This window comes from Elaeis guineensis, chromosome 1 (genome assembly GCF_000442705.2).
Source record: "Elaeis guineensis isolate ETL-2024a chromosome 1, EG11, whole genome shotgun sequence".
Classification (NCBI taxonomy): domain Eukaryota; kingdom Viridiplantae; phylum Streptophyta; class Magnoliopsida; order Arecales; family Arecaceae; genus Elaeis; species Elaeis guineensis.
Genome location: NC_025993.2, coordinates 120,469,218 through 120,487,549, shown reverse-complemented (window position 1 = coordinate 120,487,549; position 18,332 = coordinate 120,469,218). Strand labels below are relative to the sequence as shown.

The window sequence follows — 18,332 nt, the reverse complement described above, 5'->3', positions numbered from 1 at the left end:
TAAGATAAGTTTCTCTATCAATATTCGATTATATATATATATATATGAACTAATTTTCTTTGCATAACTTAGTAGAAAGATGTTAATTTAACTTAATAATGAATAATATCTATGTATATTTTGAATTATATTATGTATGCTCTATATACATAGACTTTAAATAACTAGATCAAGCATAAACTAAAAGTTTATGAGCATAAACTATCCTCTTTTACTATTTTGAAATAGTGCTAAATTTTTTGATTATGATGTATCCTCTCTAGTCTAACCGTGATCACATGAGTTAGGATCCAGTCTCCTTTGGGCCTCTAATAGGGTGACCACTAGCACATGTCGGTTGATAGCATAGCGTAGTCAGAAGATAGATTCTTTTGGGACTACACTAGTAGGACGATCACTGACACATGCTACCACGAGCATATTTTTCATATAATTTCAGAACTTATTTCTTTTGGGCCTCCAATGGGGAAATCACTAGCACACATCAATGAGTGGCATGTTGTAGTCAAGACATAGACTCTTTTAGGGCTTGCCATGGGCTGATCATGGCTATAGTCAAAAGGCTAGGAGGGAAAGAGAGAGAAAAAAAGAGTTTGAATAATTGAGTATAATGATTGAAAGTTATATTTTCTTCTTTTATTATTCAGATATGTTGATGATTTTTAATACATGCATACTTTATATTGCTTAGTATGTCTTAGATTATAAATGAAAAAAATCTTAAATTACGATCCTGAGATTTATACATATAATGCTAAATCAAATAGTGATAGAGGTGACTTACTGGGCTTTTAGCTCACTCTTATTTTATTTTCAAATGCTAACATTTTGTACGAATGGGATTATGGGCTGTGAGTAGAAGGATTAGGACTTTTAAGTATTTTCTTTAATCTAAAAATAAATGTTATGTAATTAAACTGAATTGAGTTTGAATGTAATGTCAGACTTGTTTATCAGGTCAAAGGTCTTGAGTATTTTAGTTTACTTGCACTGGTACTACATAAATTTAGGTCTTGCCTGTTTTGTGGATAAAATCCTATAGAATATGTAGCCATCTATCATGTGCTCACTTGTGCTAGTGAGACAGGGCATGATATTTGTTGTCTAGGGTTTCGTCACCATTAAACTTAGTTTGGAGCCTACTTACTCGAGCTTAGTTAATTCCTTAACTCTGTGGCATTGAGAATTGTCTTCCCTTTCTTCTTGGAATTATAATTCTTTAGCTTCTTCCACTTTGGCTTTAATTTGAATGAAACTTCCAACACTTCTTGATCCTTGGTATGTCGTCGAAGGTTGCAATAATCTCAATCTTTTTTCTAAGTCATGTTGGCTACTCCTTGCCCTGCTCCCTCTTTTGGGTTAATTTTCTGCTATCGTTCTTGAATTTGTCATCTTTCTTGCCTTTCCTAGACCAATTCTTCTTCTAAATCTCCATGGCCTTCACCCTAGCTTTGCTAATGTCTTCAACTTTGAGGAGCTTTAGCTCCTTTGAAATACTCTCATCGAGACCTCCAACGAACTTCATAAAGAATGCATGATCCTCAATGGAGATTCTGATTGAGATTGCTTACTCATAGAACTCATAATGGATTGATCATACTTCTCCCATAGATACTACCACATGATCCACATCAAATTAGGAACATTGTTATTCCTCATGTATTAATTCATGGCTAGAAATTTGAGATAGGCAAAAGCTATCTTTTGGACATTAGAATATCCATGGATAGTAAAGTATGTCTAGCTCTAACTAGTCTATCCAATTATCTAGCCTTTCTGCATCAATAGTCCTATCATATACGGAGATCTCGATTCGAGCTTCAACTTTAAAAAGTTGAAAAGAGAGATTTTGCATACCTTTAGGTTGTTCATCCTCATGGCTAGATGATGAACCTTCATCTCTAGACTTCTTAGTACTTGTGCTGGATGTATTGCCAATCAAAAACAATGTCGATGAGTTGGACAATCTTCTCCTCTAGTTGTAGGAACGTACCTTCACTTCATCATCTATCAAGAAATTAAGAACTAGTATCCATACTCTTCTTTATCCTTCGATATACCTAAAGCATGGAAAGCCCTTCTTTTGATTGCTTGTATTACTCGTGCATCTGAATCACAAATAAAAGCCCCCACATATGTAGAAGACTAATACTCCAATGCCAACTTGATCAGATCAGAAAGAAGGAACATTTTTCTTAACCTACTCAACTCAAATCTAACAAAAGAGAACTAGAAGAAGAGAGAAGAATTTTTAAAATAGGGCTTAAGCCCTCTTTTCTTCCATTAATTCTCTACACAGTGAATTAAGGTACATAGCCCCTATTTATAATAGTGATATCTATTCTTGCACAATTCGGATTAGATTTTTCTTCTTAGTTTGTTAAAGCGCCTCTATCCTTGAACAATTTGGATTGGATTCCTCTTTCTAATTTTAATAGAGATAGATCCTTAAAGGACCAGGACTAATATAAAAAATCATAAAAAAATACTATAATTCTCGACTTCTACATTCAACTTTGCTTTATATCACTCCATCTAATTTTTCATAAATGGGAAGACAATATCTGATCAAAGTCTTTTCCAAAAAGAAAAGTTTTGATCTATTCCATTTGGAAGCCAAAATGATGAAATTTTAGTGTGATTCAACCCTCTAAGGGTTTGTCCCGAAATTGTAAATCTCGAAAAGATACCCAATTTCACAAAAAAGATCCTCTCAATTGGATATTATAGGACCAAGTTATGGCCTCCTGAAGTTTAGCATGTGTTCAACTTCTTGATGTGGCAGATCTTGCTCCTAAACCTGTCTCTATCTGTAGTAGGCAAAGTGGTCTACATCAAATCTGAAGATCCTCTTGAATCACTTTCGCACAAAAGATACGATCCATATCCATCAGAAGAGGACATGAGTTGTATCTTTCATGTGAAAGAAGAATCTCCTTTGCATGAATCCACCCATAAATCACCGTTGCACAAATCTCAAAGCATCCACCTGCATAGATCTCAAAGCAATCGATAGATGATCCAATGGTGGACATGTATGAAAGAAACAGAATCCTCCTTTACTGTGAAACCAGATCCCTCTTTAGAGTAAAAGTAGATTGCTTTCAAACTTCAGAATTTGTTTACCTGAAATCTTGCCTTTGTTTGAGAATATCTAGTCAGGCCAATGTAAGCCTTAGTTCCAAAGAATAACAATCCAACATATATTTGCTAAATAAATTCTCATTAGATATGAAGGACCGATGTCTGAAATGGATGCTGTTCGGTAAATCTAATCGACAATGAATAACACCTTTTTCTTATTGGCAGTGAAGCAAACAAAGATAACAATATTGCATAGACAACCCTTTCAACACCAATGCTAAATACTGAGATATAAAGTTGCACCAAAAACACTGTCACATAAAGGTAGTATTCTCCACAAAACGACCAAACTAGCCATCTCTTTTTCCCCTAGAGAATTGTAGGATAGGCCAGCTTTCACTAGTTTATTAGCATTTGATCAAAGATATAGTTCTCACCCATGTAATTATGCACCGAATTAAGAATTAACAATGTCAATAGGGGTGCTCATGGTTGACCAAAGAAGCTTAATGATAGCACTTGTATTCTTCTTAGATTGCAATCTTTGTTGTGGAATTTCTTGATCTTTTTCGCACCTAATCTATTTGCCTACCAAGCTTCAATGAGTAAGCCTTCCCAACTAGAACCATATGGTTTATGAAGTAAAAAAATGAAAGTTTTCTGTCTAGTCTCAATTTCCATTTTGTGCTACAAGGATTCATAGCTCAACAAAAATGCACTGATACAATAGATATCTCTTGACCGATGGATCCATGTTGATATCATAGAAGTGTCAGGTTGAGATAGAAATACTAATGAAATTTGGTCATTTATGCAGGAAACAAGAATGTAACAGGTCTGGTTCTTAAAATTGCTGTACCTCTAGTGTCATCATCCTTGCTAATCTGCGTTACCTACATTTGCTTCTGGAAAAGAAGGAAGCCGGCAAAAAATTTACTCTGTAAGTGATGCACTTTAAAATTTGGTTTCTTTCCGTGGAGTTTTTGTTAGAGAGCTTCACTGAGAATGTTGGACCAATTGTTTAAAGAGGGCCATGTGATGAAATCTTACCTGAGCCGTAAGGTAGGTTTATTGTAATCAACCAATAAGCAATACACTGTCAACCTAGGTCCGCTATCACACTAGTCCTTGGAAACCATTCTGGTACTTATTTTATTTTGTAAGAAACTAAGTAAGATGGTTTTAGCATTCTTTGCTTTTTCAGTAGATGAGGACAACCTAGAGGAGATCACACATGCTGAGTCACTATTACTTGATCTATCTATGCTGAGAGCTGCGACCGCCAACTTCTCTGAAGAAAACAAACTTGGAGTAGGTGGTTTTGGTGCAGTTTACAAGGTATCATTGTAATCTCTCGTGTTAAAATCATGCCCTTTTTTCCAATCTAATTTTGATTAAATGATTTTAAACTAAAGACTTAATATACACAGTCTTTATTTTTCTTGATCCAAATCAGTACCATTAATATATTCATTTTCTTCTGGCTCATATTTCCTGCTAATTTTGTTACCATTCATAGGGAAAACTACCCAATAGGCAAGAATTTGCAGCAAAGAGGTTATCAACGACTTCGAGGCAAGGACTAGCAGAGCTAAAAAATGAACTAGTTTTAGTTGCTAAGCTCCGGCACAAAAATCTTGTAAGGCTTCTGGGTGTTTGTTTGGAAGAACAAGAGAAGTTGCTTGTCTATGAATATGTGCCTAATAGAAGTCTGGATACCATTCTTTTTGGTACTTCTCACTCCATATAATCTGACTCATCCTTTCACAACTTTGTGTGATGAGCATAATACTTTCAGCCTACAATTTATCTGATGATCTTTTATTTTGTTCATATGTTGTTTCTTCTTGATTTCCTATTGAATGTAAAACTTGCATTTCCAACTTGACCCTCTTTCTGTTAGTGGAAGCAATGTATCTGATCATCTTTAAAAGCATCCTAAACTTAATGCAAAAAAGTTCTCAATTAACTACTCTTGAGTTTTTGTGGAATAGATCATATAAAACGGGAACAGCTACATTGGGAAAGAAGGCACAAGATCATCCGTGGAATTGCTAGAGGCCTCCAGTACCTACATGAAGATTCTCCACTAAAAATAATACATCGGGATTTAAAAGCCAGCAACATATTACTAGACGCAGACATGAATCCTAAGATATCTGATTTTGGTTTGGCTAGGCTTTTTGGTGGAGACCAAAGTCAAAGCATCACAACCCGAGTTGTTGGAACATTGTAAGCTTATGAATAATTAACATATTCCAATAGTAGATCATAGACTATCTTCAATAATTTACTCATTTTCATTGCAGTGGATATATGGCACCAGAGTATGTTATGTATGGGCAATTTTCAATCAAGTCAGATGTATACAGCTATGGAGTGCTTGTTTTAGAGATTATAACAGGCAGGAAGAACATTAGCTTCTCAAATTCAGAAAGTGGCAAATCTCTTCTGGCCTATGTGAGTTTTTAAATTATAATATACATAGCACAGTTCTATTTTGGATGATTAACCTAATAGGTTTGTTTCACGCAGGTATGGGAGCAATGGAACAGGAACAGTTTTGGAGATACTGGATCCATGTTTAGGCAAACATTGCCCAACAACTGAAGTGTTAAGATGCATTCAGATTGGACTATTGTGTGTTCAGGAGAATCCAACAGACAGACCCGACATGTCAACAATCGTTATGATGCTCTACAGCGATCCTGTTTCCATCGGAGCTCCTTCCAGACCAGCATTTTGTATTAGACAGAGTTTCATGGATTCATATACTCATTCAAATGATAGGTTGATACCGGTGTCAGTAAATGAGGTGTCAAATACGGAACTTGTACCTAGATAAACATAAGAGATTAAGGAGAAGTTTGTTGGCTAATATCTTTCAAGTCTTTCTCCAGAGCTTAAAGACTTTGTGCCATGGATGTAACACCTGTATTTTGCTCAGATTCTTTGAAACATTGGAAAACCAATATGTATGTCTAATATCTTTCCATATTTTGATAAGCTTCTATTGCCTAATTTCCTCTATGTCAATGTTTACTTATCAATTTAGAATTGATGTGTGATGAAAGGAAACGATATGGAGGATGGGAAAAAGTTAACTTCAAGCAAAAGTTTCCAAGAACAGGAGCGCACAATCATCAATACAATAAGCACAGAGGGAGAATAAATAACAAACCAAGAAGTTTTCTGCTTAAATTAGATTTTGCAATTTAAAACAATATTTCAGTGCAGGTCTTGGCACAATCGTAAGGGTGCTCCGTTATTATTTGGGAGTCATGGGTTTGAAATTCAGAAACAGCCTCTCCACATGCATAAATCTAACCCTCCCCAATCCCCACAACATGGAGCCTCATGTGCTAGCAAGCCTTTTTTTTAATTTAAAATAATATTCGCACCAAAGCAAATGTCAAAAGAAGATTGCAACAAACCATCATGCATTTTGGACAAATTAGTAGACACGGTAAGAGGATATAGATGAATCTTCCATTCCCTCAGTGATTTCTTTAATACAAATAACAATATTCGGATAATTTTCTAATATTTGTCACTTCATTTGCACCACCAAAAGCGGTACCAAGATGAAGTTGAGTTCTAGTCAAAAATAAAGCATCCTAAACATTCTTAAATATTAAAAAAGAAAATCAATATCATAAGTAATTTAATCATCATATTTGTCTGCCCTACAATCTAATAATCTGGCTTGTCATCTAATCAATTTTCTTCATCACATATAGTAATAGAAAGCATAAACATTACATCTGTAGTCAGTCATTAAGATTTTACCCCATCATTGGATGATTCGATTGTGTGAAGCTCATCCTCTTGCACCATATTTGTTGGTATGACAAGTTTACTCCATGCAAACTCCTCAGACCAATGGAGGACCTAGTATGTTTAGTTGTGGTAGACTGAAGCTACTGGCTACATGCAAAAAGTTAATTCACCATTCTCTACCTCATTTTAATGGTCAATCGGTAGAGTTATTCGAGCTTCCTCAACACGTGGGTAGTTCCTGAATCTCAAAATTTGCCATCCATCCATATCCCACCTGAAAAAATCTTTGTAAATGTGATGAAACATTGTGAGGTTAAATTAAGCGCGCCTATTCTGGCAACCAAATATCTTCCTACTCTCTAACCAATTCCAGCAGACTTCTATATGAAGACTACATAAGTTTAGTATTCCAAGATTATTGTAGACCCAGCTTTTCCCTCCACTGATGAATCTCTTGGTGGACCCATTGCCTTCCAATGAATAAAAATCATATGGGCTGGGCACTGTAGAATATCATATAAAATGAGACTCCTGTTTTGCCATGTTTTCTCTAACACCCATCTTAAAGAGAAAATCCAAAAGTCAAATAGAGACAGAACTCCTACAAATAGAGCCCGTCAATCTCATACCTTAAAAAAACTAAAAAAAAAAAAAAGAAATTGCATTCACCAAGAGAGACCATCCGCATCCTCTTTCTTCCTTATCGAGCCTCTCTATCTATCATCTTCCTCATCAAGCTATCTCCCCCATCTGTGAGGTCTTCCTTCTCCTCCCGAGTATCTTTTTCCTCCTCCGAATCTCTCTCTTTTTTAAGATTTTTGCATCTAAAAGTTCATTGAGTCTAGAGAATGGTATGCATATAATTTTCTATATTAGACAAGATTTGAAAAGTATATATAAGTATTGATAAATGTCATAATCTAGAAATTACGTATCAATTTATCTAAAGATGTATATTGACTTGCTAGATGACTAATTTGCTTGGTGCATATCACCTAGCTATGTAGTGTATACTAAAAATTATGTATCAATTTATTTAGAGGTGTGTATTGTTTACTGCTAGGTATGTATTATAGTACATATCAAAAAGTCAATAAATATATTCATCTGGCCATGTAGTATGCATCAATAAACGTGATATTCTGAAAACCATATATATATATATATATATATATACTTGGAGGTGTGTATTGGATTGTTGGATGACTAATTTATTAAGTGTGTATCGTCTAACCATGATGAATACCATATTCTAAAAACTATGTATTGATTTACCTAAATCTATATATTGGCTAGCTAGATGACTAATTTGCTTGGTGTGTATTATCTAGCCATATCGTATGTAATCATAAAAAGCATGAAACAAGAAAGAAAGAGGATGCCATGTATGATTTTGATTTTTAGATTTCTTTTTTAAGATGGTCACAAGGGGAACCATGGCAAAATAAGAAGCCCGCCTCATATTTTCTACTCTAGTGCCTGCCCCATATGATTTTTATTCCTTTCCAACTTACGATGATTGCCTTCCCAATCAATCAGCATCACTGCATTAAATCAGTAATCTACTCTTAAAATGTTAGTGCAATCAAATCTTCTTGTTCCCAATGACTTCTTTTGAACCAATATCTTGTTATTTGGAGTGCATGAATCACATTTACTGCTGAACAAGAACCGGCATTTTCGAGATTCATACGTATGAATTATATTTCATTAGCAGGTGCATTGAAAACACAAAATTATTATTTTAATATAAAAAAGAAGTATCTACAATTCTTTTTGATAATTTATTCTCCAGAATTCTCATTTTTACGATTTCAACCATGTCCATCATGTTTATCACCACTTATTATAATCTTAATAGACATGAACTATTGACACTTTAAATCTCCAAGACTTCAACATGCTCGAAGATTGTGATGCAAGAGGAGCAAGTTGCACAATCTATTTCAATGGATGGACCTAGCTAACTATTCAACACAAAATAAATCCATGGAAAACTTTTGTCTATTTTAATATTGAAGCATTTGTTTAGATCATTACTTTCACTTGCTTCCAATCAACTTTATCAAGAATAACACAATGTAAGCATGAGAATATTGCAAAAGAAATCAACATTTCAAAGAAGGAGCACCAAAGACATATCAAATATATGCATGTTCAGTGACAATTTGTATGTGTAGAGTTCAAAAAGCTAACCTTTTATTTTTGGGGATCTTAATGGCCGGTACTTCCTTGGACCCTGCCTTAACTTTTAACCCCTGTGGACCAGTTTTATAACATCCTGTCCACAGGCAAATGTGTTTTAAACTTTTGGGTCCCTAGAGGATGAAAATGCCCTCTACATTTCTTCACCCCTAACCCAATCCTTTCCGTCTTTCTTGTTCGTCCAGACTCTTTGAAATCCCCCAACTCTCCGGACTGCTGGGACTTCACGATCACTTTCAGCAAACTCTCCTCCTCTTCACTCGATTTCACACATTTGGGCTCCGTTTTTAATTGCTATGATGACTCCCCCAACTCTCCTTTGCTTTGCCTACTGTCTCACCCTTTCTCTGGCCTACCCTAACTCTGTTGTCTCTCTAGCATACCTCGACTCTCTCAGCTCTCCAGTCTGCCTCGACTCTCTTGTTGTAGGGACACTTTGAGCCATTAGTTTGTTGGTCATGGACAAACTACCGTCTTTTTGTAAATTTCTTTCACTTCTGTCGTACTGTTTAGAACCTTTGTCATGGATTTTTGGAGTAATGGATCAATACATTGCAGCATCTACCAGTGCTATGTTATTTGCATCTTTTCCAAATCCAATTTTAACTCGCATTATTATTGTTGTCTACTGGCTTCCAGATTTATTTTTCGAATGTTTGAATCAATCCAGCTGAGAGGGTCTTGATTGGAATGCACATTGTATGATTTCTTTTTGTATTGCTCATGTTCATGTCATCTTATGCATGGCGAACATTTTGTTTACAATTAGGATGCTACAATGCTTGCTAAATGCTGCTGTAATGGTGCACTGCGAAAGTTGGTTTCTATTCTAATGGAAAAACTTGGGATACGGTCCAGGAAAATTGAATGTCTCTTTCAGTTTCTATATCTTGATGATCAGATTTATTGTTACAATAGAAGAAAAGTTGATAATCAACTTAATTATTACAAAATAGTATTAGATTGCCTGTGAATGTTTCTAGAGAAGAGGAACTGGAGCCTCTAATCTAGATAAGTCTTTTGTGCCAAAAATGAGGAGAATGTGGACCATTTGTCCATTGGCTGCAAGGTAGTAAGGTATTTGGAAACATTTGTCATTTGCCCAAGATTTAGTAAGTTCTTAAGGAATCAAAACAGCTTTGGAGAGAGTAGAGAAAAAAAATAGTGACAATTGACAAAGGAATGGCATAATGGTTGGAACATGCTCATGGCAACATATCTAGATTCTTCTTGTGTTCAGCCCTGTTTACTTAATACAAAAGGTGCATATCTTATTCTATCACCGTGAATGCACATAAAAATATGATCAGCGGATGCTGGAATGTGTTGATGTCATAAAGTATGAGGCAATCTATACTGGTATAGGTGTTCTGTATTCTCAGTCTCTCTTACTGTTTGTTCATTGATTTTATTTTTTTATATATGTATATTACTCTCTTATTTTAATTTAGTATCTACTAGTTATGAAATCATTGAAATGGCTTCCTATTTTTCAAGTGTCATAATTTGTGACCCTTTCTGTGGGATTGTTCTGATACAATGCTAGTTATTACCATCTATTAGACTTATTTAGATCAATGATTAATGTATGATGTTTTATGCAAAGATGCTTTTCTATTTTTGCGATGCTGTTACTAATAAGTTTTGTTCGAATGTATTTTGTGATATAGAGATCGAAGTTGACATGGCTAAATCAAAGCTTGAGAAGAGGCAAAGCAACTTTTATTGGCCCCAAGAATATGATCAATGAAAGGTGTTACTTTAGGTGCTTAATGGAATTTACAATCACCCTCATTGAGTCCATGTCTTAGGAGCAAGGGCAAAGGATGATTGGCACTCCTTTTGGGCATATGCTCAGACTTCCATATATCAAGCAAAGCATGCCACTCCTCAATATTTGCTTTCCTTCTAGGATGATGAGGAGGAGAGTTTTTGATTCAGTAAGATGCTAGTCCCTTTTGTAGGGCCTGATTTATCTTTCATCCTTAGTTTGAGGGCCATGAGTGATGAGGTCGAATTGCAGAGAGAGGGGAGGTTCAGTCCAACATTATTATCCAATATTTTGATGATGACCATAAAAGAGCTACTAGGGTTACAATAAAGAATAAACTCAAAAGGCTTGTTAGAAATTCTGGATAGCAAGATCGATGTATCCATATATCCTCTTCCCAATCAAGCACTATTACATTTCTAAGGGTCTGTTTGAATGTTTGGACTCAAAATTTCATAAGATTTATAGGTTAGAATAGCTTAATTAAGAAAAATTAACCTGGACTAGACTTGTATCCACAAATATCTAGGGGTTTTCTGATTCAGTAAGATGCTAGTCCCTTTTCTAGGGCCCGATTTATCTTTCATTCTTAGTTTGAGGGCCATGAGTGATGAGGTCGAATTGCAGAGAGAGGAGAAGGTTCAGTCCAATATTATTATCCGATATTTTGATGATGACCATAAAAGAGCTACTAGGATTGCAGTAAAGAATAAACTAAAAAGGCTTGTTAGAAATTCTGGGCAGCAAAGTCAATGTATCCATATATCCTCTTTCCAACCATGCACAATTATATTTTTAAAGGTCTGTTTGGATGTTTGGACCCAAAATCTCATGAGATTTAGAGGTTGGACTAGCTTAACTAAGAAAAATCAACTTGGACTAGACTTGTATCCACAAATATCCAGGGGCTTTTAGATTGGGCTAGCCTGAATCCCATAAAAAGAAAAAATGGCCTGCTAGATACAAGCCTAGTCCTTAGGTATTTGTGGATGCAAGGCTAGTCTGAGCTGATTTTTTTAGCTATATTGGCCTAACACATGAATCTTATGAGATTTTGGGTCCAAACATCCAAACAAGCACTAAGACATTTTGTGTATATATTGATGATTTGGATCGTATAAAACTATATTTAATAAATCAAGCAGCTTCTTCCTTTCAATTGTATGATAATGGATAAGCATCTATATAGATAATTATTGCTGCAAGACTCCAGTCCGAAGTGGATGTGGTAGGGGTCAAACTCCTCTTAACCTAGAACCCAACGTTGATCCGATGACAGACGCACCCAAGAGAACCTACAAAAAAAGCCCACTTTCATCAGGAGTTCTCTAGTAAAGGGCTCTCAAATGCTTAAGTCAATTAGAGCTTGAGAATAGTAGAGAAAAGAGAGTGAAGAAGAAAGAGCAAGATCGTAGATAGTTCTTTCGAGAAGAGCTTACCTGAGGGTCTCCTTGTTATCTCTTTATATAAAGATGGTGCTATAGGTTCTTATGCCGAAATCCGGTAGCTTGTTAGGCTCTAATTCTCTAGATCACTAGGCCTCAACCTAATAAGCTATTAGGATAGAAAATTCACCCACTAATATGTGAATCAGGAGTATTAGTCATGGGTGTCAGTTGCTAGTCATGCCCACATTCTAAAAGTTATTGAGAGTTTCAAGAAATCACCCACATGGATGAGTAGACAAGCGGCTTAAGGTCAAGGCAAGGCCAAGGCTCTATTTTGGATGTGTCAGCATCCATGCAGATTATTCAGCTTCATTTCCTATCATCAGTAGAATCCCAACCTTGAGATCAGTATGTGGCTAATCTGGAGGATGAACAGAAGTCAATGACATAACGTCACTTCACCTTAGTCTCTTGGATCTCTTTCTGATGTTCGACATAGTCTCATCAAGTCATCAATAAGTGCTCGATTGCAATTCGAGGAGAGAAGATTGGATCGGATGGCAGATAACCTCCACGTACAATAATAATTATCAAAGAATTATGTATGGAGCCAATGAAACACCATCATAACGTGCACAGATATTTTAAAGTTTTAGCTTAAAGTTTGGAAAATGATGTTACAAACCTATTTTTGAAGTTATCTTTCATAGGATGATGGATATGATATGAGTGATAACTACTTGGAAGGTGCTTTAACTTTGCTTGGATATATAAGTCATTGATGTTTGTCTTTTATAATCATGAACTACTAACCATGATAATAATCATAAGTATCTACTCCTTTCAAAATCTGGCAAAATCACTTCTAATTATCATCAATCTCTATCCTGACCGCACCATATACTATGAGGAGCATATCATCATTTGAATCTTTGCAAGTGGCACCAAGTTTACTCCATCCTTATGCTCTATAAATATTCCATTCATGAAAATCAGAGATCTACATCCTTTTATGAAATCCTTGATGGAAGCATGAAATGAAATAAATTGGCAGGTGAATCGACCTTCATTGATTTCATACTCCATTATGCTAATGAGGGTTGGTCTCAAGAATTGCATTGCAATACCGACATATCCGATTATAAGATTGTGACTTGTGACCATAAAGCTCCTCCATAGCCACTTTCTTTCCATTCTAAGTTTGGTGATATAGTAATTCTATACCATATTCTCGACAAATATCTTTCATGATATCAATCAACATTTCAATAGCATATCTTGAAGTTTATCTTTCATAATTTTAGAAACCCAATGCTTCAAAGTCTTAAAATGAGAATGAACTTGCAAACCTCCACCACATGTCTGATCACTATGTATTATTTTAAGTGCAAATCTATCTTGATTTCTAAGTTGAAAGGCATAAATATGATATCCACATCTTTTATATGCACATTTCCACTATCACATATTGATGATCTTTCTTCACAAACAAAAATTCCTACAATTTACGATACAAAAGTTACAAACAATGTCACAAAGGGGTTCTACATCCTTGGACTCCTAAGAACACCATCTATGGAGCTCTTTTAAGGATCCAAAATGTTGCTTCGACTTAATTCCTCTTCATTTGTAGCTTTTATTTTTTTAGTAACTTGATCGATATTACTTGAGCTACCAAATGAGGTAAAATGACATGAATTACTCTTTGGAGAATTTTTGCAATGGCATGTATGCTCAACAATTTGGGATTGCCCACTATCCTTGCAACATAAAAAGATGATTCTTCAACATTTTAGCAAACAATTTTTTACTTAAATAGAAAGAATATGCGTAGATCTTAACTAGTGCATATAGGAAGCCACCAGATATGCACAAGAAGATTAATTAAAAAGCATAATATCAAAAAAAAATACCAAGAATTCATGTATCATCTTATGTCGATTAACATAGTAGTGCCTTTAGTTAAGCCTACAGAATGACTGATAGCCATCTCAATTATTATAGTATTTTACTTGGCATGTATTTCATGCATATTCCTAACATCTTTATTGGTCATGAGCCTAACAAGCATTCTGAAATTATTCAGTATATAAAATTTTATATTTATTATTACAGGGGATAGATGCTTCTATCTATCCACTATTTCATTTAAAATATAATTGTGAGTTATTTCTTCTGGGATAGAAATACAGTGGGCTTCATTGCCAGCACACAACCATGAAAATCAAGCTGCTCATATCCTTTGAAGCCATGATCATTTGAAAGCAAAATGAGACCATTTGAAGAGTAGGGATAGATTTTTTCTATGGATTCTCTTTTTGAAGAAGGAAAAGGTGATAATCAAATAGAGTGGAGAGAAGATGATGGTTAAATAGAGTGGAGAGGACTCTTCTTTAGAAACCTTTATTAGGGCTTGATGAAATAAGCAAAGGGATTTTTTTTGAGGGCTTGTTTCAAGGAAGGAGATAATCAAATAGGAAAGAAGGGATTTGGGCATGCGTGCATGCATAATTTTCTTTGTAGAGCAAGTGGATGTTGTGCTCCTATGGGGATTCATGGGTTGGGTATCTTCCCTTAATGAACCATCTAAACTTCATGCTCTTCAAGGATGTTGTTAGAATTAACCATCTTTACAAAATCACATACCGCAAGCCTATGGACCAAAATACAAGTCCTAATTGATATAGAATTCTTGTTACACTATAATCCATAGGGGACCATGAAACTAATAGTGCTCAATTTTACAATGGTATGACAGGAAAGAAGAAAAACTAAGTTCTCAAATTTTCATTCTTTATTTCTTATTCCCCATGATACCATGCTTCTGAGTTCCTATTTCATCCCCTCTCTTGCCCTCCCTCATTCTCTCTCTTGCTATCTCAACTTCCCTCACTCTCGCTCTTTTCTGCTCTTCTTCTTTTCCTTCCTCTCCTACTTTTTTTTTCTTTCCTCTTATCCCTCTAACTGCGGGTGTGTTGATAGGCAAAGAGCAATCATGCCCTCTTTTCCATACCTTATCCACTCTTCTTACTACCTTTTTCTCTATTAATTTCTTTACGGTCTTTGAGCACCCTAAAAGGGTATCTATTATGCCATCTTTTCTCTCTTTTTCCTTATGAATGAAAGCAAATAATGTGATTGCCTGTCTTCTTATGGTAATAATGGAAGATTAAAAATTAAAAATTTTAAAAATTTTAAATAATTTTTAGAAATTACTTCAAAATATTGATGTAGCTCTAATTTGACATATTTGTGATTAGGGATGATTAAGTTCCAAAGGATTTTTATGAACTAATTAAATTATCCACTTCTGATATTTATGAGGTAACTAACCTTCACATAATGAAAGCAATTTTACATAATATGTAAATAATTTTTGGAAATATATTTTGTATTAATTATTGATAAATACTCTAAAAATTGTATTATTTATTTTGTGTACTTTTAAAATTTAGATCAAGCATGAAACTATTGGATTATTAAGCCTTTGAATATCCATGATATCCATGCAATTTGATAATCATGAGTTTTGTTACAATTGTTCCAATTAATTAAATTTTTGAAACTTCTGCATGAATCTTTAAAACTTATATGTTGATATATTTAAATGTATTGAATTGGAAAATCATGTTTGTATATGAATGATTAAAATTTTGATAATTATCTATCATTGTGGATTAATATATTTTGAGCCAAAATTATATATTACAAAAATATATATGACAACATTGATTACACAAATTAGATTGGTGTATATTGATTAAACTCTCAATTTGACTACGTTTTGGGCAGCCTTGCCAAAGGTGGTTATATGTTCGCATTGGCATTCATTATTTTGGAACTTGATTACTATGAACCTACTCAACTAGAATTAAGTGCAATATTATGGACCTACTCCATGGATTATATGCAATTGTAGTTATATAGACTGATAAGTTGATAGCATGCTTTTGAAAATACATGATCATGAGATATTCATTGAAATATTGAGACAATCAATTCAGCTTTGATATTGGTTTTTAAAATGCATTTTGGATGATATGTAGATTAATGATTTGGAAAAACTATGCATATATCGCAACACATTGGGGTTATGTGTATGACTTTGATCACAAATATTATATTGCTAAATAAGTTATCTTGTACCATGCACTCATAATTGTTACACTTGCTTGATCTCTTTAATTATATTTTCATTACTTACTAGGCTGTTATCTCACTCTTTTGCTTTTATGTTTTTACAAAGCCTGAGGTTTAGATGTGAATAGATTGAAAATGGATTATGAGACTAGAGCAAGGTTCTAGTTAGCTATAGACCAAACCTTATAATTTTGTTAGAACCCTCTCAAATACTGTTATATGTAGAAATATGTGAATTATATTGATTAAGTTATCTAAACATGTAAATTAGAAATGCTCTAGAATATGAATTGTTGAGTCTTGATAATTTCATAAGAATTAGAAATTTTGTTTATCATCCCACCTTTTTTAGTGGATCATTAATGGCTTATCGCCTTATATGCTCACGGTACCCCTATCCTATGTATGTGCAGTAGGTTATCACATTCCTCGACTTTGAGTTAGGTTGCAGGGCATGACATTCAACCAAATCCTCTTAGCTTTCAACACCCACAGGCACTCTTCATTATAGCCAAGCCTGGTCCTTGCCGTTGGAAAGCACCAGAGGCTTGTCACCACTCCTCTCAATGATCTTGCATGAGAAGGGCTCTAAGAAGGAGACAAGGATTGGCCAACCAGTGAGACATGAAGTGGGCAATGTAGACATTCTTATCATTGGCCCTAGCTGCTAGACTTGGAGTTGAGATTAAGGTTCTTCTTGAAGCTAGGGATGAGGAATTCTTGGATCAATGTGGGCTTCTTGGCATCTTTGAAGTGGTGCTTGTGAGGACGATGTACGCCATGGATTTGAAACCCTAGCCCTCTATTTAGATTTGGGTGGAGAAAAAAAAGCAGGAAGACATTATTATTGAGACCAAGTCATGAGCTTAGTAGTAGAATGATCCTATCAGGAAGTGCCTTGCAATCTAAACATCAAGAGATCTAGAAAAAGACCTTAAGAAATTATATCCTACACTCGATATACCAACTCAATGAAACATTGGACCAATAATAATCTGCCACATCAGCCAATATTTTTACTTTGCAATTAAGAGGAAAAATAAACAAGCTCGACTAAATTTTGCAAAATTATATCCTACAAGGCATGCACTACTTGCACTTGTAACGATGCATTGTAATGAGCACTTAAGAATGAGGCTACAAGAATGAGTAGTTATAATTAGCAATGCTCCTACAGTGATGCATTGAGATGAGCATGACAATGGCTGTAATTGATGATGTGTACAGCCTATGCATGTCATGTTGGACGTAATTTCTCCTAAAGTTCTAAACTTCCAACTCTTGCAAGCAGACCTCCTAGGAACCATTCTTCTCCCACTTCTTGACCTACCAAATCCTCCTTAGAGCCAGCTCGCCATTCACCTCTCCACCATTCTATGTTCGTATCATCATCTCTGATCTCCACCACTCCTGCTCCTTCCTCACCAAACTCCTTAGCCTTGCCTACATTGCTAGCGTCATTGACAATGCCCGCCATCTCCTCTACTTCCTCCTCAACCCCCTCATCTAGGCTATCTCTAAATCCCACCTCTTCTCTAGCTATATTTTTCTACCATCGCATGCTCTTTGCTCGGCTCAAGCAATCCAACTACACCTTCACCTTTGTCGTCAAAGCCTATGCCAATCTCTCGACCTCAAGGATCGGTAGAATCATCCATTCCTATGTTCTTTATCACACCCCAAATCCAGCATTCGGATCGATCATGCAACATGGTCATACATTTTCTAGGACAATGCCCTAGAGAATATGCAAGGCCTTACAATCTCAATATCCATAAATAATAAATATCTCAATTCATAATATCGAGCAAAACTTGTATAATTTCCAACTCAATCATCCTTCAATTATCCGCTTGATATCCGATTGGATATCAATGATGCTCTATCTATTCATCCTTCCACTCACGAATCCAAACCATATCCAACATGAATATCCTACATCTCTAAGAAGAAAAAAAAATTAG

At 35.1% G+C, this 18,332-nt stretch overlaps 2 protein-coding genes across 2 annotated transcripts in view; both read left to right on the top strand.

The window, feature by feature from the left end:
- LOC140859496 (cysteine-rich receptor-like protein kinase 10) overlaps positions 1-4,267 on the top strand; it is a 73,322-nt gene extending 69,055 nt beyond the window's left edge. The window contains exon 2 of the mRNA XM_073261465.1: positions 3,902-4,267. Coding sequence (XP_073117566.1) covers positions 3,902-4,032 — 131 coding nt within the window. The 3' untranslated portion in view covers positions 4,033-4,267. The remainder of the gene's footprint in view (positions 1-3,901) is intronic.
- Positions 4,261-5,694, top strand: LOC105038888 (cysteine-rich receptor-like protein kinase 6). The gene is made up of 5 exons (XM_029261993.2): positions 4,261-4,422; positions 4,604-4,814; positions 5,079-5,316; positions 5,394-5,544; positions 5,620-5,694. The coding sequence occupies exons 1-5, from the start codon at positions 4,261-4,263 to the stop codon at positions 5,692-5,694; spliced, it is 837 nt and encodes a 278-aa protein (XP_029117826.2).
- The last annotated feature ends 12,638 nt before the right edge of the window (positions 5,695-18,332 follow it).

Coding starts and splice junctions, on each gene's coding strand:
- LOC105038888 (XM_029261993.2), top strand. CDS start 4,261: ATGGTTTTAGCATTCTTTGCTTTTTCAGTAGATGAGGACAACCTAGAG. Junction 5,317..5,393: donor ACCCGAGTTGTTGGAACATT/GTAAGCTTATGA, acceptor TTTTCATTGCAG/TGGATATATGGCACCAGAGT. Junction 5,545..5,619: donor GCAAATCTCTTCTGGCCTAT/GTGAGTTTTTAA, acceptor TGTTTCACGCAG/GTATGGGAGCAATGGAACAG.